The sequence below is a fragment of the Pezoporus occidentalis genome, unplaced genomic scaffold (assembly GCF_034315485.1).
Source record: "Pezoporus occidentalis ecotype Australia unplaced genomic scaffold, CSIRO_AGI_Poc_V1 ctg2, whole genome shotgun sequence".
NCBI classification, from domain to species: domain Eukaryota; kingdom Metazoa; phylum Chordata; class Aves; order Psittaciformes; family Psittacidae; genus Pezoporus; species Pezoporus occidentalis.
Window position 1 is genome coordinate 14,143,883 of NW_026913855.1, and position 21,810 is coordinate 14,165,692.

At 40.9% G+C, this 21,810-nt stretch overlaps 1 protein-coding gene across 4 annotated transcripts in view; it reads left to right on the plus strand.

The window, feature by feature from the left end:
- Positions 1-21,810, plus strand: part of PHACTR1 (phosphatase and actin regulator 1) — a 320,959-nt gene that overhangs the window by 8,843 nt on the left and 290,306 nt on the right. For all 4 annotated transcript variants that reach the window (XM_062617920.1, XM_062617918.1, XM_062617919.1 and 1 more), the window contains 2 exons: positions 5,390-5,536; positions 7,268-7,414. In XM_062617920.1, the coding sequence (XP_062473904.1) occupies positions 5,390-5,536; positions 7,268-7,414 (294 nt within the window). The remainder of the gene's footprint in view (positions 1-5,389; positions 5,537-7,267; positions 7,415-21,810) is intronic.

The following is a 21,810-nucleotide window of genomic DNA, read 5'->3' on the forward strand; positions in this document are numbered from 1 at the left end:
CTGTAGATTAACGTATTTTCAAAGTTATGTTATTTTGCAGGGTTTGTTTTTTTTATTCATGTGATGTCACTAATTCTTAGGCTAATAACAGAAGAATTAGTAGCAGCAAATGTGCACTTCTGATGCAATTTCTTTCCCTTTAAATCCCATGAAGTAACCTTTTAACATCAATCTTTCCTCATCATTTTTAAACTCTCCCCCACATGCACCCCTTCCCACCTCCTACTCTGGCATATCCCCGGTATTGAGAATTCAGGAACAGGCAACTGAGCGCCAGGATGAGAGTCTCTGGCTTTGCAGTCAGGCAGCCTAGCTTCACCAACTGCATAAAAATAGCTCATGATGAGCTGCAGTAACTGTACTTCAGCTACTTTTTGTTCATTTATTTCAATATCCAGTCAGCCAAATACAAGTCAGGAGAAAAAATCATCTTCTAATTCTCCATAGCATATCTGAATAAAACTAGGATATTTCAGATCCAATCCTCTATACCCCTAAATATAAAAAACTTCAGAAAATCTATGCATGGATCACACTTGAAAGATTACATTCTGAAAACTAGATCTATTTTTTTTTCTATTAAAAATTAATTTTAAAGAACTAAGCCTCCTCTTGCCCCTATTTCACAATGATTTAGCTGATTTATTTTTTTATTTTTAATAGTCTGCTTTCTGAAACCTATGCTTTTGGACACAACAGCAGAGGAACAAGCATGTTTCCTTTAAAATGTAGCAAAAAATGCTACTTAGGCATATTGCAGACATCTATCCAAGTACCATAAACCAGCATAACAAGCATGAGTGTAAAAGTGGATATCCTTTTGCATGCATACTATTGTTTGCAACCCTCAGGCCTGTGTTTGAATACCATGCATCCAAGTACTTTCTTTCAGATTACTGGTGTCTATCAAAGCGGTGTCAAAGAGCTCAACAGCTTTGCTTTACAGACATGGAGCAATCCATACGCATGTGCTTCTCTGTTTATCTGGGAGACACAATCATTCTTCATAAACGACAAATTATGTCCTCTCCAGTGCTTGCACATGTTCTGCTCTCTTCCCCTCCTGCCTGCCGTGCCTCATTTTCCATCTCTGATCCTTCAAATAGTGTTCTTTATCAGTTGCATTTAAAATAAGACAAAAGTGAAGTCACATTAAATCCCACCAAAAGATTATTTTCCAGGCAAACATCCATTTGAACCCATTAATTGGTCTGCCTTTACAGAAGACTATTTGCAATCTAATGTTTTTTCTTTTTAGCATAGCTGGAATATCATGTTGTAAGCGCATCAAACTGTACCCAAACTAGCATTTTTAAAGCTTACATGCAGCCAAAAATACATTTCTGTGTGTGTTATCTACATGGTGAGCCCTTTCTACAAAGCATGAAGGAGGAGAACTGAGTAAGAAGCTCATATTTTTCTCTACCAAAAAAAAAAAAAGTATCAAGAAAGTATCCTAATTAATCAGCAATAGCAGCACTGTAACTAAAATATTTTCATAAATATTCTTCAGAATTGTTCAAAATTTGCTCTGAGAAATGAGATTTTACTAAAAAAAAAAAAAAAGCCTTAAAGATTTCTGATGTAAACCAGATTCCTTTATAGTTATTTCCATGTTACCTGAAGTTCCTTGTGATAATATGCTTCAGAAATAGACCTGTTGCGATGCACCTAGGTGTGGACATCTCCAACAGAAACATTTCAGCACTTCTTTTGTACTAAGACTAAAATCATCAGGTCTCAAACAATTTTGCATTTTGAGGTAAGAATCTGCTGTTTAAATAAGGGTTGCTGGATGAAGACCTTATTGAGCCAAAAATGAGCAGGATATCTGTGTCACCAATGAGATATTTTAAAAACAATTTAATAAAAGTCAATTCTTAGAAGTGGATTAAAAAATATATATTAATATTTCATGTTTTCTCTAATTTTTATGAGGATGGCTTTTTACCTTGGATTTTTTTCCAACTTTAAAATGTCCAAAATTTTTCTAAACAATACAAGTCTTAAAAGAAAATCGATATTGTAACTCTTCAAAACATAAAGCTAGTTCTTGGCAAACAAGAATTAGTAGTAGTATTTTTATTAAAATATGTGGAAATGTATTTTAACAGAAAAATTTGAAACCATCAAAAATTCTTTGCAAAATGCCTCCATCTTTTCAGTAAATTCAAATGTCATTCAAAACCTGGGTGACCCATAGTTTTAACTAAATATATTGAAATTGTACTTTGAAAATGTCTCTGACCATGGAATGCAATAATTTACATATTTCACATTCCCTTCTCACAAACGTATAGTTGCATTGTACTTCAGTAACTGACAATATTTTGAGACAACAAATGTCAGATTTTATACAATTGGTTCTAAGGTGTCATTACATTCATTACAGCATTTCTATTTTTAAGGTATGTTTCCTGCATAAGAAACCTTTTCCCTTCTAACAAACCACAGGCAAGAAGTTGACACAACGTGCCAATTGCGGGGCAACACTATGAGGAACAATGCAAAGAGAATGAAAGAATTTAACCAAAATGACTGATTCGTTTTCCATATCCTGTTAGAGTATCTGCTGAAAAGGAGTTTTTGGACACTGGTCTCAAATCCATTTCCAGTGTAAGGGGGCCCCTTAATGTGTATCATAATGTCCTTCCTTTACTTTCACTTTCACATTTTTCTGAAAAACCGTCTCCTAAAAATGCATCCTAGAGACTGAGCTGCTTTGTGGAGAACAGCTCAAAACAGCGATACTGCTGGGTTACCTGGAGTGGACCCGTAGTCACATTGGGCAACTGTTGACAGCTTTGCTAAGAAATATTTGGTAAATCATCCTTGTAATAGGGAGTGCTATAGATTACAGTTAAGAAAAGAGGTAAATTTATCGCATACATAAATATTCATCATCACTGTATGCATACCAGAACATGATCAGTGATACTTTCCAGTTCTGTGCCTGCATAAGACTCAATCTTAGGTTTTTTTGCAAACCATTTTAATACTTACTAGCTTTCTCTGAGTTTTTTCCAATGTTTACTTCAAATTTCCAGTCATTCTTGACAACTCCTTTTAGTAATACCCATAAAGGAGAGATAATCATGATTGTCAAAGTAATATATAATGATTACTCCAGGAAACATTTTTCACCATCCACCTCCTTCTAGTCAAAACGAATATAAGCCAGATCCCAATATTTTGACCTGAAAGGTAAAAATTATTTATAAACAATTACACAGAAAATCTCACTCGTTCTCTGTTAACTATAAATGTATATGCAATTTGGTGTTGAATATTTTTTTCAAATAGACTCACGTGCTGTGATCCAGACAACCCTGAAATACATGGGTGCACTTTCACTGACTTCAACTACACCTAGATCATTCCAGTTTTAAAAACCAAATCTTATACATGGTTGTTTTATGAGATGTTTTTTACAATCCTGACTTCGTACACAGATGAAAATTCCTTAAGTGTAAATTTGATGATGCAGTACACAAAATTCTCCATTCTATCTCCATATCTAACCCTAACCATTCTATCTTCATTACAGTACATCCATATTACAAGGGAGTAATAATTTACAGTCTAGTTGCAGTGTTTACTTTAGCTTAATCTGAATAGTTGACCCCATTAGATCAATTTCAATGCTTGCCCTCTCTTTTTACTTCAAATTCAAATGCTAGGTTAGAAATGAGCAAAAACTTGAAAGGAATCTATTTAAAACCAGGAAACAAGTAAGTTAGACCAGAAATAACTGCTACCTCCAGCAGCACAGATTTGCTTGTTTAGTAAACTGCATAAAGCTGCAAATTGAAAAATAGATATGACAGCTTTGCTAACTCATACTAATTATATGCTATCTTACCTAACGCTGAAGGCTTCTGATTGACAGGTATAATTTGGAACTCTAAAAAACTCTTAAAAGAAAGAATCACAGTTATCAGGCTGCAGAATATGCTCTTACTCATTATCAGTCATGCTCTCCAGTCCCAGCAGGAAAATATAGTTCATAATTAGTTATTGGAACTGTAGAGTTTGCAAAATCTCTAAGATAAAGACTTTTAAGCCAGATAATGTCCAAAGAGCAAGAAACACCCAGAGTTTAGGCTCTTACAGGTTCCCATGTGAAAGTTAATGTTAATAGCTGTACATTAAGCATAAGGATGGGCTTTCAAGCTGAAATCCTTTTTCCAGCTATATATGAGGTGGAGGGGAAAGAAATACAATGAGCAGGTACTTTTGCACTGTGCTCATGCTTTCAGTGATCAGCCAGATCCATCTAGCATTTGTGACAATCTTTTTCTACTCAGAGGGAGAATTAAGGTGGATGTATTTATGGAGGCTCCTCTGTTTGTGATTTGTCATTTATAGGCTCAGTACCCAAAGCATTCAACAGTCACTCATAATTGCATTTCACATAAAACCCACCTACATTAGAGGGAAGTTACTGAGGCTTAAGTTCAAGTGCTAAATACTTAGGCAACGGCAGAATGAAGGTGGCCTCTGCAACATTAATTCAGTCGCCTTACACATATGTATTATAGTATGGTTTCTAGTTGCATGATGACACAAATTTTTCGCTATCCTACCATTTGCTTTATCAATGCATGGAGTGGGCAGTATTACTTAATGAGCCACTATTAAATATTTTGTGTTCTCCTCCTTGAAGGCATTGCCCAAGCCATTTAAACCCGGTTCAGAAGATAGAAATCTTAATTTCCTCATGGGCTTTTCATCGTCATTTAATTAAAGTATATGAATACTTTACAAATATTAATAAATTTATCTTTTCATTGAATCCCTGCTGAAAGAAAATAATGATTCTCCCTGTTCCACAGCTAAGAAACTATGACATAAAGTGATCAAGAGCAAAAGTAGTTGTTAATTTTGAATACCCAAATCAAGATAACAAGAAACTGAGTTTTGGAATAGTTGCTGTAGGCACCACATCACATGTCCCAAGCACAGCTTCCACCAATTTCTGCAAATCAAGCAAACAAATACTTCCATTATTCCGGCATCACAGCCTCAAAAACAGTATTCAGAAAAAGACTGCAGCTATTGAGAAGCTCTGAAAAGAGTGGTTCAAGTGGCAAAACTAGCAGTCTGTGGCAGGAACTGAGCTATAACCTGTGTCTTTGGGGCATACAACATAGAAATCTTTTCTCTTTTTCGTATCATTCAGCACAGCCCTTAAGTTCTGCAGCACCTGAGGCAGTGACCTTAAGCAAACAGCCTCTTGCACCTGCTACAGAGCTTCTTTTCCACTGAGTGATTTTCTGTCTTCCTTTTTTCTCTTTTTTATATATATTTTTTTTTACTCCCTCTTCCTCCGTTTTCCCATTTCTCCTTTCTCCTGCTATCCTCCTCCTCATTTGTTCTTTTTTACCAGCTCGTCGGGCAACTCTTCTCACCGTGCCCACTCTGATGACAGCATCTTCTGAGGATGACATAGACCGGAGACCCATCAGAAGACTTCGGTCTAAGAGTGACACTCCCTACTTGGAAGAAGCTAGGATCTGCTTCAACCTTGATAATGGTAAGACCACCCCAAACACCACATGATGTTAATTAAAGACTTTTTTTTTGAGATGCAGATGGACCAGATGGTACCTCCTTCTCAAGTAGCATGATGGTTCACCAGAAATCCAAGGATGTCACTGCTGTCTAACTACAAGCACCTGCATGTGTATGAACAGGGATCTTTTCCAAGATTCTCCTGCAAGTACTATTTTCCCCTCTTTTAGCTAGGGTGAGTCTGTGAGGTCAGAGCAAAAGAGAATGGCTTTGCAAACAAGATAAAAATGTAACTTGTCCACTCCTGGCGCCCAAAACCATGGAAGTTCTTGTGAACAGTCATGAAGGGATTAGAACTAACAGCAGACCAGCTGAACCCAACATCATGACCATGGAAGAACATTCAGCACACCCCAAACCCTCTATAGGTTCAATATGCCAAAGTGTGACAGAAACTCTTTATTTTACAGGAAAGACTAACACAGCTGTCACCCAAAATTCAGATCAGCTAATGCTACTATCATTGCCTTCAGAGTTACTGAGCCCTGGCATTCCCTGGTCATTTTTCTCACTGAGGTTAACCAAAACAATAGATTTTGGAAGTACTGACAACTTAGTGACTTTAAGCAGACTGGGTTTTCTTTAAAAAATCTGTGTTAAATGGGATGAACCAACACACTCCCTGGCACACACTTTAATTGTTTAACTCTCACTTTGTGTAGCACTTTTGTGCTACACTTCTTTTTTTTCTTTAATAGCATTTTCAATTATTCGTATTATACCAACATCTAGAAGTCCCAGCTGAAACTTGTGCCCTAACATAGCAGGCAGCCCACAGCCACAGAGGCAGAACTTCTACATAAATTGCTGATTACTAAATAGAGAAGACAGAACAGGGCAGAAGGAACAAAATGTTGTTCCCACTTTGCAGCTGGAGAATGGATTCACTGATATTTTCATATTGTCATGTTGGTTTCTTTTTTCTCAAAGACCTGCCAGAATAACCTGTGTATACCCAAGCTCTAAATGATGGCCAGTGTTAAACACTGAGTGTAGGTCCCTCACTCCGCCAGGCATTTTAAGGCGCTTGGCCTGGCGAACCATTGTGGTTTACTTAATGGGTTTGCCCAAGGGAAGACAAGGAGGAAGTGAAGGAATAAGCCGTCGGACTTTCCACCATGTCTCAATCCAGCCGCGCTTTCAGTTTTGTCTCCTAGCCTAGAAGAGAGCGTTTCAGAGTGCCCAAGACTGCGGCGGGAGGTGCCATCTCTGCCAGCCAGGCCATGCTGGTGGCATGTAGCATCTCAACCGGGCCACGGTGCTTGGTGGGGGCAGCTGTCACCTCAGCTGGGAACCTGCCCTGGGGTCGTGCAACCACCTCAGCCGGAGTGGGGGTGACCCCTCAGCCGCGACCCTGCCCCTAGCCTCCCCTGGGCTGTGGGCGGGGACACACTGCTCCGGCTCCCCGGAGCGAAGGTCGTCGCCCTGAGGCGAGCGGCCCCTGGGGCTCGGCCGGCGGAGGCGCTGCCGGTGGGGAGGGTCAGGGGCAGCGGGCAGGGCGGCCGCGGCCGCTCCCGTCCGGAGATCCTTGACGGGTTTTCCCTGTCTCTCTCTCTCCCTCCCTGCGCTCCTTTCTCCCTTTCCCTCTCTCCTTCCCCATCCTCCCCTCCCCCTCCCACGCCTCTCTCCCTCGTACCTCCCCGCCTGCCCTCTCCTCGCCCGGCCACTCCACACGGCCGCTCGCCCTTGCCAGCTCGCCGGGCCACGCTGCTCACCGTGCCCACATTAATGGCGGCATCTTCTGAGGAGGACATCGACCGCAGACCCATCCGCCGCGTCCGCTCCAAGAGCGACACCCCCTACCTCGCTGAGGCCCGCATCTCCTTCAACCTCGACACAGGTGAGGGATGGCCCGGCACGGCCCGGCACAGCGCGGGGGGAGCTGCCCGCCTCACTCACCGCCTCCCGCGGACCGGTGGCGGCTGCCCCGCGGCAGAGGGGCAGGAGGAAAGGGGCCGCCCCCGGCGCAGCGGCCTCCTCCCCCGCCAGCTCCGGCGGGCTCACCGGGCTCCACCGCCCGGCCCTCTACTGGTGCCCGCTTCTTTGCACTTCCCCGGGCTCCCCTTACCCCGCTGGCTCCCACTTCCCTTCGCTATTCGGGCCATCAAAGCCACCTGTCTCCTAACGCTCCATCCCGTCAGCCCGCCGAGCGGGCTACCACTTCCCCGTGAGACTCCTGATCTGTCCTTACCCACCAGGTTCCTTTGACATCCTTCTTGGAGATGCTCCCCTTAGCGTTTTGCGAGTCTTTTGCCCTCTCACTCTTTGCCTTCTTACCTGATGGGTTTGTGCCACAAATGCGCAAGAAACTTGCACCTGTGTTGTCCACTTTTTCTCTCTCATGAGGTCCCCTGTTGCCTCAGCATCACTTTTTGTGACTCTCCATGGGTGTACATCCCAATGCTTTCTACCAACACACCTCCAGCTCCCTACTTTCACCTTCTCCTGCCTGGTATTGGGATAAGCCTCCTGTAAGTCTCTACCTGACCTTTCCACCCCCCTTCTCCACTACTGCTCCTTCCTCTCTGCCACCTCTTCCTCATGGTTCCCTTGAGATTTAGCTGTCCCCTTCAGTTCATCCTGCACATGGTTGACTATCCTGTTTCTTTCTTAATAGGCCTGTGGTTTTCTGTCCTTCCCTGACCTTTCCTTATGGGCTCTGTCAACAGTAAACTACATCAGAGTTTACTTCCTCTCAAAAACAAAGGAAAAGAAAGTTCTTTATGTTGGTTCTGTGCACCAAACCAGACTTCCTCTGTTCATGTGTATGTGTGTGAGAGGGAGAATCTGTGGCCAGGAAGCTCTATTGCAGCCTCCCTCATGTCCGAGCAGCAGTGCACAAAATGACCCAACTGTGTAACAGCCTTTGATGCTGAGCCTGTTAGCTCACTGCCAGCTGTGAAGGGAAAAGAGCTGCCTCAGAATTGTTGCTTGCTGTGCTGCAGTCTCCCCCATCTATCCTTCCCCCTTTCAGCTGACAGAGATATGTTCTATCCTCTGTTTGGGGATGGAGCTGATTCCTGTCCCCCTCCCATTATCCCTGCTGTAATTACACCCTTGGTAATGGCTAATATGCAGTTAGGTTTTACCATTGATGGAGCAGTTTCTTTCACATCATGATTTCTTAAAAATTACCAAGCCGTAGGTAAGTTGAGTGTCATTTCAGGGCATGGGTTGGAAGACAGTGCCAGATGCCAAGTTTCTAAAGAACTGAGTGTGAAAATGGAATGTGCATCGCTGTGTGTAAGGTGTAAATAAAAAGAGGTTGTATATAGTTGACTGCTGAAATAACCCTGTGCTGACTTGTGCTGTCACAGGTAATGTTATGTCATGTAGTTATAAATAGGTAAACCAGTTAAGAACAAGGTACCTTCAGGTCACCTGATGCCTTACATCTCTATGCTGAGCTAGACATGCTGTCTTTGCTACAAGTCCCAGAGGATATGCAAGTCTCTCAGGTGCCTCTTTCCTGCAATCCACTGAAAAAATTGATAATTACACTTAGCTTCTTTCTGTTCCTCCCCTCCCCCTGTCTCTCTTTACTTTCAAACCTGGGAATGGAATTCCTTTAAAAGAAATATTTGAAAGAAACAGTACTGGTGTATCAAGAAATATAAATGAAGAATGTTGTAAGTAGTGCAAGTGTGTGTTTTCATTAATCTATCTGGCAGTGAGTAGTTTTGAGCTTAAAAAAAAAAATAAAATAAATTGCTTAGCAACCAGTATTGAGTGAGCAAGCCAAAAGCAAGAGAAATGTGCCGCTGGTACCCACTTTATTTCTGAGCTGCTGGTTTTACTCTTCTGTTTGCTTAGAAAGCACAGACCAAGCAGCCTGGGTTTGAGAACTTTCTATTCCGAGAGAACGTCTGTTAGAAAATTTGTTTAGCCACTTTTGCTCATACTTGATGAAGCTTCGTGGTGCAGGGTTTGCTTTTGAAACTTACTGATGTGGTGCAGTGCTAGTGAATTTGTTTCTCCAGGGTATGTGTGGAAAAAACCCTAACTGATTCTAAACTGAGCAGGTTTTCTGGCGCATTGCCGCTGCTGGTGACTTTACTGACGTGCCATGATGGGTGTCCCCGCGTGTCCCTGCGGTGCTGCCGGTCCAGCCGGCGGAGTGGCCAGGCCTCCTGCCCTGCGGCGGAGGAGGCCCAGGCCGAGCGGCCGCTGTCCGCTGCCCCTGGTGCTGAAGCGCCGGCCTGCCTCCCGGGGCCCAGCAGCAGTCGCCGGGCTTTCTGCTGGGGGTAGAAACTGCATTCCCCGCCTTGTGGTGTTCCCCCCTCTGTGTCCGTGGGCTGGCAGTGCGCGTGTGTGCGCAGGAGTGTGTGTAATTTCTTTGCCTGTGCAAGAGGAAGCTGGTAGAAAGGAAGTAATGCTCCCCAACACTGGACACTTAAGATTTGGCTGGACAGGGTGCTGGGACATCTAATCTAGGTCATGCTTTGCCTAGAAAAGTTGGACCAGCTGACCGTTGAGGTCCCTTCCATCCTGGTATTCTGTGATTCTATGGTAATTCTGTCTCTTCAACCCACTGATGCGGTCAAAACTAAAGTGACACTTGGAGTGGAGGAAACAATCTCTTATGTGCTTATTGCTGACTTTCCATTTAGTGCATTCCATAGCTACAGCTGCTGCTTAACCAGTGCTTACAGAGCTATTTTTCCTACAGCTGCCACAAGTCGAGCTGGGTCCCTTGGTCATTGTCTTCTGTCGGGACAGGGACAGGGTCAGGGCTTGGGTGCAGCATGCAGCTGCTCTGCTGTATTGGAACTTTAAAATCCACTTTTATTAATGAAACATAAGCAGTTGCAGTGAATGCTGCTCTTCTCCACTCTTAATTGCAACCACTAGTTAAGAACTATCAGGTTTTTATCTACTTCAGCTGTAAGTTATAATTATACCATTACTGCTGTTATCTGTATTGTTGAACAGCTGGGAGACTGCATACACATAGTCAATTATGCAATTTGAGTATACCAAAGATTTGGTCTGGATTGTGAAAAACCACTATTTGTAAGTGATTAACTGTGTGCCTTCTACCTGTCCATCTCTTTTGATTATATTAACAGTTTTGCTTTGTTTGATTTTCCAAAATATACTTGTTTATTGTGTTTGGTTTTAAATATTGATCAATTAACTCATGTTTATTACCTAGCATGAGTTAACAAATGGTGTTCAATTAGTTGTCCCTGGTATAGGTTTTTTTGCTGGTGTTCCCTGATTAAAATACAAAGCTGTTTTCCAAACTCAGGGTTATTCTGCCTGCTGTTATATATATGCAAATCCTATTAATATGAGTTATGTGCTTATATCAAGAGGGTAATGTTTCCCAAAGGATTTAAATTACCTCTTCTGACAAAATTAATGTAGCTATGTAACATCATAAAACTATAGATAGATATGAATTCTTTTTTGCATAGTTGATACTGAATAAGTCCACATACATAAATTATTTTTTTAATTTTCTGAGAGACTTCCTCCAGTGTGACACTAGAGGAATGTGGATTGTGCTCTCACTTTCAGATGTTGCTCTTTTGTTTTCTTTATTCTGATTAGCAATCTGGCTTGGCTCCATGTCTTGGCTTTTCATACACATCTTATTAAAAACAGTTTTCAAATTTGGTTTCTAACTTTCTGATTCAGGCATCTAAAAGCTAATCCCAAATTACTTCTGAAAACTTAGGCCTCCATCTGTGACAGTTGTCCAATAGCATAATCTCTTGCCTCCTCCTGTGCCAGATGACAAGTTGAAGAGTTTTTTACAGGTGTTGACCTGTTACAGGTTTTGAGAGATTTCTATTCTTTCTGTTGCAAAATATTACACTTTTAAGATGGCAGTGCATGGTAGGTGGCTTCCAAGATTGGTAAGTGAACAGAGGTGATGGCTGATAAGAAAGTAGATCACTTAACACTCTCACTAAATGATCCAAGATGCGCGAGCTTTTCTTCTGCCTCCCTCTTCATGCGGCTGCTTGGGGAATCCCTGCCAGAATGTTATCAATATTTGTTAGGGGAAAAGGGACTACCACACTTAGTTGATCTGATCAGGTTCTCTTTTAGCTCTTCAAGAGTCAGTCACTATTGAAGCTACTTCTGTATACAGACCAATATCTACAGACAGATACTCCTTCCTAGCCAAAAAGGAGTAAGCTTTGTACTGCAATCCTTTGCAAAGTTTTATAGTGCTGCAAGAAGTTGTCTTTCTCTCAGCTGCCATGAGACCTTCCTGAGGTCATTCAGGGAGGTCACTAAAGTTCAGTCTTCATTGGCACAAGGCTGATTGTCTACTTAGAATTTAACCTGGAATTGGAGACCCAGGGAGACAGCAAGCCAACATCTTGGAGATGTGAGATCAAAATCACTGCAGTAGCTATACAAGCAGCTAGCAGTAGCAGTACTACAGCAGAGAGGGGATGTTCCTTCAGCAAGAATGTGTTTAGCTTCCATGCTGTTAAATGAGGGAAGGGGAGTTTTTGAATGAGAATGTACCGATTTAAAAGCATGTACCAGTGGTGCAACTGAATGGAAGCTGGTGGCCAGAGGAGTGCACAGGCTGGGCTCTGAAAGTGGTGAGAGAGGAGCAGCAACACAGCAGACCCGACAGGGATGGTGCAGCCTGTGCTAGCTATGGAGCCCAGCTGTCTCTCTCGGCTATGAACTACAGCACAGATTTTAAGTGTACTGAAATCAGTCAGTCATTTCACTGAAGTGGCTGGATTCTCAAGTGATGTAAGTCATTTGTTGAGTTCAGCCAGGAATCTGATCCAGATTGTAGAAATATATACCTCTGCTTCCTTTCAATAATGAAAGTTCCGTTTTATCTCTTTGTGGTATGGAGCCACATGTTCTCCTGGAACGTGTTCTGGGAAAGCAAAGCTGAGAGGGAAAGGGCTGAGTGGCTCTGCACAATTTTGCCATGTAGAGAGAAGAAAGGTCTTATGTCTGGCAAGACAAGTGAACTTGGTACCTTTTACTGTTCTTAAGCAGTGATGAATAACTCACATTGGAGGGATGAAAAAAAGCAATAGCAGCCTGTGCTAGTGCTGCTGCAAGCGGAATTAATTCACAGGGTGTAAAAAGGGAGCAGGATCCTGGCAGAAACTGCTGAGTGGCTGAGACAAATGTTAGCGAGCTGGGAAATGTTCATAGTTGGCTGTTTCTGTGATACAGAGCTGGTGGGGGAAAGCCAGGGCACAAAGGGCGGCTGTTGGTTTTATACACAGGAGCCTTGCTGGTCTGAACTGGGCATAAGTTGAAATCAAAAGACGCTTCCATTTTCAGTGTTCTGGTAGCTTCCACAGTCTTTTTGGACCCTAGCACTTCTTACAGCCTTCATGGTAGGCTGTCTCACTGTTACTGTTTGTATCACTGTATTCATTCCATTATATAGCTTTAGAGCTGTGCTGAATACTTCTCAGAGAGTAAAATGATGTGTGATTTCCTTTCAAATGGAAAGATAATGTCATGTGTATCAGTCTCATACATGTTGATTTGGCTAGAAGGGTATGATACATTTTTCTGCAGTGATCAAGAAGGAAGTTGTGAACTTTATTTTGTCGCTGTGTAAAATAAGAAAGAATATATATACAGCTCACTGGTAAATGCCAAATAGCTGAAAATAAAGTAAAATGACTGGATTTTCTGCAGGAAATCTCCATCATATCCATTTTTAATTTTCACTAAAACCCATCAATTGATTCAGAAATCTGTTTTGAAGTTTCTGAGTTTGCCCCTGGTCATCCGTACATATGATTTAGTACACTAACCCAGTTAATCATCTCTGAAGTAATTTGAAATGTTATCACGTTTGGCACTATGTTTTTTCTTTCCTATTTAGCCAGCATATGTTTGTGTATACCCATAATAAAATACTCAGCATGGTTTCCTGATTAGAATAAATAATCCCTAAAATGATAAAAGATTTTAAACTACTTTGGATTTATTGAGCACACAGATTAAAAATGATGTTGAAGGGGTAATCTGAAGGGCATATTTGTGTTTTTAAACATACTTTCAAATTATGGTGGCTTTAAGATTGGGCTCAGGAGAATTGGGGAAGAGAGAAATATGCAGTAGTAGGCTTTCTAATATTTTCTATTATTTTATTTCTTTATGGAGAAAGATCAGTAAAAATGCTTTCTTGGAAAATTCTGCTTTCTGTCTCTGCTCTAATCACTGTCTCAGATTATTGTCATGGACATCCTCTCGTACTTAGGAAGCCAAAACATTGGTTTTGGGAAAGCATCTCTTAATAGCTTTATAAAAAGAACTGAAGAGCTGGCCTCTTTTACCATGAGACTTTGCATTACCAAAACTTGCCCCTGCACTTTAAGTGAATGATGATTGTTAGTCTTAATGCTGCTTAATTCAGAGTATAGCTAGAGATCAGATGTGTGCCCGTCACTTATTTTGAGGCTGTTTTCCAACCACAGGAGCATGAGTGCACACACCAGGAAAAAAGAGGCTCCAAACTGAACGTTACCCACAAAAACATGTGTGGCAAAAATATACCATTTGAGATGACTGGCCCTTACCAGGGGTGAGTGGAGTGGCTGAAAGCACCTGTGTATCAACATTGTATATGACAGGTAAACAGTCTGTTTTGAGGGTTGAGGTCTTAACAGCAACTGAAGTTTTAACTCTTGTATTTGGCTTTGGAGACCTTTGGTTTAAGACTATGACCTTCTGTGCATGCCAGATGGGTGTAAGTTTACAGGTTCTCTAGGTCCTGTAAAAGGGAGCGATGTCTCTGTTTCATTAGATGTCATCCAAAAGGAATTGTTGATGCAGGCTTTAGTTAGCAAATAGGGACAATTTGAAGGGAAATGCATAGTTGGTCAAAAAGAAGCAGAGTTGGTCAAAATGAAGCAGAATTAGTCAAAATGGTAGAACTGGCAAGAGGGAGATGATACAAGATCCGTTGCTCTGAATGCTGAATATCTTGGAATTGGCTAAATAAATAAATAAATAAATAAATAAAAGCTTTGTTGGTTTTACCATTTTTGTGTCACTGCACATGTACATCACTTTGCTATGCCTGCGGGAGAGCTGATACCTGTGCACTCGGTGTCACCCACATTGCTGTGGAACAACCATGACAGGAGATGGAAGGAAGGTACATGTTTGCCTTGGGATCAGAATATGCAGACCTGATGCCTATTACAGCTGTCTGCAGTACATGTAATTTTAAGGGTGCTGTAGTGTTTTGTTGCTAACCTGGTTCTTCAAGAAAATTGATGTAAGAAGTTATCCCTGTATTTGTGTTTTGGTTGATCATCTTTATAATTTATATCATCTTTTGCTTGATGAGCCTGGTGGGTTAACACAATTGAATTTATTCCTGCAAAATCATAGAATAGTTAGGGTTGGAAAGGACCTTAAGATCATCTAGTTCCAACTCCCCTGCCATGGGCAGGGACACTTCACACTAAACCATGTCACCCAAGGCTCTGTCCAACCTGGCCTTGAACACCGCCAGGGATGGAGCATTCACAAATTCTCTGGGCAACCCATTCCAGTGCCTCACCAAAAAATCCTTTTATTTTTCTTGTTTCATCAGGAACCACAGTTTTCTGATTGGAACTTGGTCTTTAAGGAAAATAAATTTTTCCAAAACATCAGAGAAAACAGTCATAACTGGCAACCCTGTTCAGAATTATTAGCTGTAAAATCCAGTAAAAAGAATGGGCCTAATTCTCAGTAACAGGTATAATTAGTTTTAATGCTTAATTACTCTGAGTCATCTAATTGGTTTCACTGGGAATGCGCACAGTAATGCTCACAGCTAAGCATGTAAGTGCCTTCAGAATAAGTCTTAAAGTTTGTAAGTTTTTTGCAGTATGAGAAAAGTCATTAGTGCACAAAGAATGTCCTGGGTTGTCTGTTTTCAGATAATGTAAAATGTCAGTGCTAATGAAATACTGTCTTAATAGCAGTTGAATCTTGTGCTTAGACTTTAAACCATAGAATCAGTGTGGAATATTATACTTGTGTGACAAAATAAAACTTGGCTGCACTCACGCTTTCTGGGTGACGAATATTCGTGACAATGTATCTCTTGTAGATAAGGTACAAAAAGTGTCACTTCTAACATTTTAATTATATTCATGTATTTTACATGGTAATACAATTTGTTGATATAGTCATCAAAAATGTTTTCTTCAGAATCTTTTAGGGCAAAAAATAATTCATAATCATGCAATAACCATTTATAATCATGTAATTCTGTTGCCTTCATTTAGAATGCTTGATGGTCTTGTTTTATACCAATGTGCTGAGGCTGTTGCTTGACTCTCAGTACAGAGGTTCTGTAGGTTTTGTGGAGCCAGTGTTACTGAATATTTGAAAGAAGATAATTATTGCCTTTACTGCAGACTTTATGTTAATTTTCATATCTTGAAATTACATTTCAATCTTTAAGAAGCAAAATGAAGATGTTGTCCAAAGAAGATTTTGAATGAGTAGCAAACTTAGCAAGAAAACAGGGAGGTGGAGTTGAAAAATTAAATGCCTGCCTTTCTTCTGCACTCCAGACCTGCTGTGGTTTCATTCTGGTTACTAAGTATGTAAGATAAAGAAGTATGTGACAAGCGTTTGCATGCTTATGTACTGTATGGACACATGCCATTTTAACTATGATGGATAACAACTGCAGCGCATGTTTTGGTTAATCAGAAATCCTTGCTAGGCATGATTTATGCTACAATATAATTTTTATGTTTAGTGCTTACAGTCCTTGGACAAACAGACATCTGGTTAATAGTTTATAAGCAAATTAAATACTTGATGCATTATTGAAATGGAAGAGAAATTTCATCAAGCTAAATCTAATTCTTTGTTGGAGTGGTGGAAATAGTTAAAGCCTGATGAAAGCTTGCTGCCCCAAACTGGGAATGAGCAATTTTGAATGTGGCCCTTGCCTGCCTGTGTGTCAGTATTTCTGTTCAGTGGATAAAACGGTAAGGAATCTACTGGTGGTTTGATTTGAGAACTGACTGGGGTACTTGTCCTTGGGGAAAAATGTTCCTCTGTTACCTCAGTCAGTCAAAAACCCAAAGTCAGTCAGGTGTTACAACAGTGTTAAGCCATTAGAAACAGCCTTAAGTTAAAAAAAGACTATCTCAGGCTAGTCCCATTTTGCTACAGGTTTGCGTTAAGCCATGGGAATCTCTCTGTGAACATAAAACAGGCCCCCAGTTGGGTCAAATGAGAAATTAATAGTTATATTGCAGTATTCCTTGAGAAAGAGATTACTGCCATCTGACATCTGTAATGGTCCTTTGTTCTCCTTGCTGAGATCATGATAGTACAGTTTTCATGCATAACTTTTTTTCCTTCTGCATAATTATCTGTATCCTTGTAATAGTGCTAGAATTGCTAGAAACAAATACAGAGAGACCTTGATGTGGTTATGCTTGATGTATCTCTAACATTTGGAGGAGAATGGCTCCTCCTTGTGCTCAGCCTCAGTTGTAGGAGCACGTGGGTTTGTGAAGGTTGTGCACACTGCTGGTGGAGAGGTCTGTAGTTGAATATCTCATGCAGTGCTCTTAGCTTCTGCCTTCTATGGGGTTTTGTTGGTGGTGGTGTCTCTCTTTTCATGTTGCCTCTTCCATTCTCCTGTGTGTGTATCTGGGCTACTTGTGCTAGCAACAGCAATATGATCTGTGGCTTCTTGAAGACTGTCTCTACTGGCTTGGGAAAGTTGCCATACCAGCATTTAAAGCTGTAAGCTGGGACCTATGGCTTTCAATGATGACCCTGTATCCTTAGGAACTTTGATAAAGAGCTCTGGGATCTACATGATGCTTCCACAAACCTGATTAAGGCAATCATTCCCCATGGTGATGATCACTCCTGCTCTCTGCTTAGTGAGTGCTCTTTGGGTCCTTGGGGATAAAGGTGGTTTATTGAAAATACTGAGGTGGAGAGTTAGGAATAAACTGCATTAAGCTGCTAATGAGTAGTCATTGTTAATATTTAAAGCAATTTGGAATATTCATCCTTTCATGAACAATTTAATTTTGCCTTATCATCACTGTTCATCATTCCTTATGATTGACACTACATGTCAAGGCTCTGTTAAGATTTCACTGATGTGATGAATGGTATTCCAAAAAACTTCGGGATTTTGTATCAAAATCATCACAATTACTAACTACATTGAAATATCCAGAGATAAATGGAAAGCAATTGATAATTTTAATTTCCTTTGTGTGGAAGTGTGGCAAAACCTTGGAACATTTCAAAGCTAATAATAAAAGAAATTAACTGGGGTTAACTAATAATCAGTAAAATAATAGCCTGTAATTATAAGGCCTGAAGAAATCAATAAAGCTCAATTTGTAATTTAGTCTTAGCTCAGAAGAACAAACTATTCTGTGAGATAAATTTGATAAGATTGCTTGAAATAATTTTTGGGACAAATTAATTTATAAATAATGTTTATTTTTTAAAAGTAAACAAGCATCACTGAATGATCTTGAGGGCTGACCTTGCAAGTTTTCCCCTCTGCAAGCAGTGCATATAACAGCTCTGTCAGTGTTAAAGGAGACCCAAGGGGAGAGTGACAAGAATGTTTGGTTGGGAAGTATTATTACACAGGTAGAATAGAGCTTTTTGTTGACAGGCTTCCTCATAATAATAAGAAATGACCAGGGGAAAGTGTCACCAAAATGAAGGCAAGGGAGGGCATGTGATGTCATTAAAACATGGCAGGGCTTACTAAACTTAGTTGCTCATGGTTAATGCTGCCCTAGGCATCAGAAACATGATCTTAGCAGGTACTCACCTAAGTGGCTGTATATATAACTAGAGATATGTGTCAGCAGCTTTAGGAGCATGCAGGGACCATCTGCTAACCAGCATGAATTTAAAAGGCTTAAAGTGGGCAGCAAGGGATTGCTCCAAAAGATGTGCACTTGTTCTTTCAATTACCAAAGTCAATGACAGACTGGTCAGAAGCGATGGTAGGTTTCCTTCCTTCATTGTAGCTGTTTCAGGTGATGTTTCTCTTTGGCTTTTGGCAATGCTTACTGGTATTTGTAGCCAGCTGCAACTTAAAGTAATGCCTAGTGTTGAGAGGGAGCAAAACGTAGGACCAGCTTGCTTATCTTTCGGAGGTACATGCTGCTTTTAAACTTCTTTCTTCCCTCTGTCTGCTGAAGTAAAATATTGTATCAGCCATATATCAGTGTGGTGACTAAAGAGGCACTTAGCTTTCATTAAAGCTTATAACAGAGAGAAAAAAGGTTATTGTCAGCAAGAGATAGAGGGATATACTGAGAAAGTGGACAGGGTGATAGCATTAGCTATAGTAAAATCCAGAGTTGTTGGAGTTTCACACTGAATTTAAGGCAGACTTTTAAAGTGGATTAAGCAAGAAAATGTAGGTTGGAGCTTGAAGAAGATATTTTCAGTAGTTTAAATTAACTTTCATATTTTGGTTCAGCTAGTGTTGCTATCTTATAAGAAGATCCAGGACTGTATATAAAGGTGCCCTCACCTATTTGTTTTATTTTGTATGTGTGTGTGTATTATTGCTGCTGCTCACAGTGTGTACATTCAATGAAAAAAGAATATGCCTTCTTGTCCTTCCCCTGTCTTCAAGCATGCCTTGAAGACTCCAGGATAGGTCATCATCTCCTTCCTCCATGAGGAGGAAGCTCAGAAGACCTAGAAATGATACAAAAAGAGAGGATTTAACTGGTGGACAGACCTGTGTTGTGTCTTTCTCCAGTCATGGTGAGCTTAATAATTGTATTTGCTAACAATTTTTCCTCTCCAGATTTTAGGAGGGAACGAGATATTTTCTGGGAAGAACTGGTATTTGTGGAATGAGGAGGAGAATGGCCAGAGTGGATTAAATCATTAAGATGTATTTATTTCCCTGAAAAGAATATTGTGGGACTGAACAAAGATGTTCCTCTGAGCTAGAATTGAATGTGCTGGGGTTTGTTTTGTTTGTTTTTTGTTTTTGTTTCTGCTTAGTGGATTTTAGAGGACTGTTTGGTTTTTTTGTGTGTGTGTGTGGTTTTTTGTTTGTTTTTTTTTTTTTAAATTCGATATCTCTTATTACTTCCCATAGAACATTAGCAAGAAAGTTTCTATAAATCTCTATGCACAGTGTTTTATTTGAGCCTAAGATATTTTTTCTTGCTGTATCTCTTCTACCTTGTGGCACAACTGCACAGGTATTTATGTGTGTCCTTAAAAGTTTTTATTCTCACCTGTAAACTAAAACCTTGAGCGCTAAACTCTTTCATCTTTGACAGAGCCCTCTGATGCTTATCCCTAAGGATTCCCCTTCCTTAATCCTGTGCCAGTTCCATGTGGCAAGGAGGATACTGTCTCTGAGGGACTCACCCTCCCTTCTGAAGTCTGCATCACAGTCATCTTTTGAGACTGGAGAACTAGCAGTTATTTGTAACAGAGCTTCTCTGTATTGTTCTTCATATCAGCTAAAAGAGTGACGATAAAAGCCAATAAAGCTTAATTTTCAACCCTTTAGCTACTCATTCAACAGTACCCTGAAACCACTTTCGCCTCAGAGCAAAGAATAAAGCATACATCTCATGCAGAGAAGCTTCTTAATGTCATTGCAATATCTTGTTGCTGCACTTGCATGGTTTATCTGATGAGGCTTGCCACGATGTGTTTGCTGCAATGCATACCTCACCTTAGACGCCTTTTCTTGTAGCTCCTGAATTAAGTGTGATGCCTTTGTAATTTTTTTCAGGCTTCTTTCTCTTACTTCTGCCCTTAGGAAAAGGACACAAAATATGAGCAAGTAAGTTTCCCTCTAATGCAGTTTTGGGGTAGCTCAGAGTGGCTTGAAAACAAATGAAAAATGTTCAGAAAATTAGGTCTGACTGATTTCCTGTTCATTTAAGTTATGTGTCTGTCCAAAGGCCTTCTTACATAATACAACTATTAGTCCCTGATGGATAGGAAATAGTTTTCTGAAGCTCTGCTTACTTTTTACACTCTATCAAGTCTCCCAAAACAGCCTTTAAAGGGTAGCAAGGTAATTAAAGTTCACTGGTACAACGGTTACTAGATGGCTATATTTAATTAGTATCTCTGTGAGGTAGAATTGCTGCATCATATTTGAAATGCCCTTTGAGGAAGATAATGAAATATGTCTTACAGGAGCTTTAGTGTGATGATCACTGTGGTTAGTATTTAAATTTGCTGCAAAGCGAGCTTCTGTTACACAGATAACACAGCTTCTGATAGATCACTTCTTCAAATAAATACATACATAGCCTATTACAGTTCTATAGTTAGCCATGACAAAAAAGGAGCTGCGGTCTCACAATGATACTGGGTACTGACTTCCCTGGCCTCTTCCTGCTTTGGTTTATTGCGACTGTGGAAAGACCCAGTTCAGGAAAGCACTGATGCATCTAGGTTCATCATTATCAAACATTGGGAGTGTCTTCCTGAATCTGTCTCTACGTTGCAAATGAAAAGCTGCTCTGTAGAGATCATCATAGAATTATTTGGGTTTGAAGGGTCCTTTAAAGGTGATCTAGTCCAACCCCTCCCTGCAGTGTGCGGGGATATCTTCAACTGGATCAACTTGTTCAGAGCCCCATCCACCTGGCCTTGAATGTTTCCAGGGATGAGGCATCTACCAGCTCTCTGGGCAATGTGTTCCAATACTTCATCACCCTGAGTGTAAAAAAGCTCTTTCTTATATCTAGTCTAAATCTCCCCTTTTATTTTAAAACTATTACCCCTTATCCTATCACAACAGGCCCTGCTAAAAAGTCTGTCCCCATCTTTCTCATAAACCCCCTTTATGTAGTGAAAGACTGCAATAAGGTCTTCCTCGAGCCTTCTGTTCTTCAGGCTAAACAACCCCAACTCAGCCTTTCCTCATTGAGAGGTGCTCAAGCCATATGATCATACCCGTGGCCCTCCTCTGGACCCGTTCCAACAGGTCCACATCTTCCCTGTGCTGAGGCTCCAGAGGTGGATGCAGTACTTCAGGTGGGGTCTCTACCAGAACAGAGGGGAGGACCAGAATTCCCTCCCTCAACTTGCTAGCCATGTTCCTTTTGATGTAGCCCAGGATATGGTTGGCTTTCTGGGTTGCAGGTGCACATTGCGGGGTTATGTTCAGCTTTTCATCCACAGTACCTCCAGGTCTTTCTCTACAGGGCTACTCTCAATCCTTTCATCCCCCAGCCTGTATTGATACCAGGCATTACCCCAGCTCAGGTGCAGGAC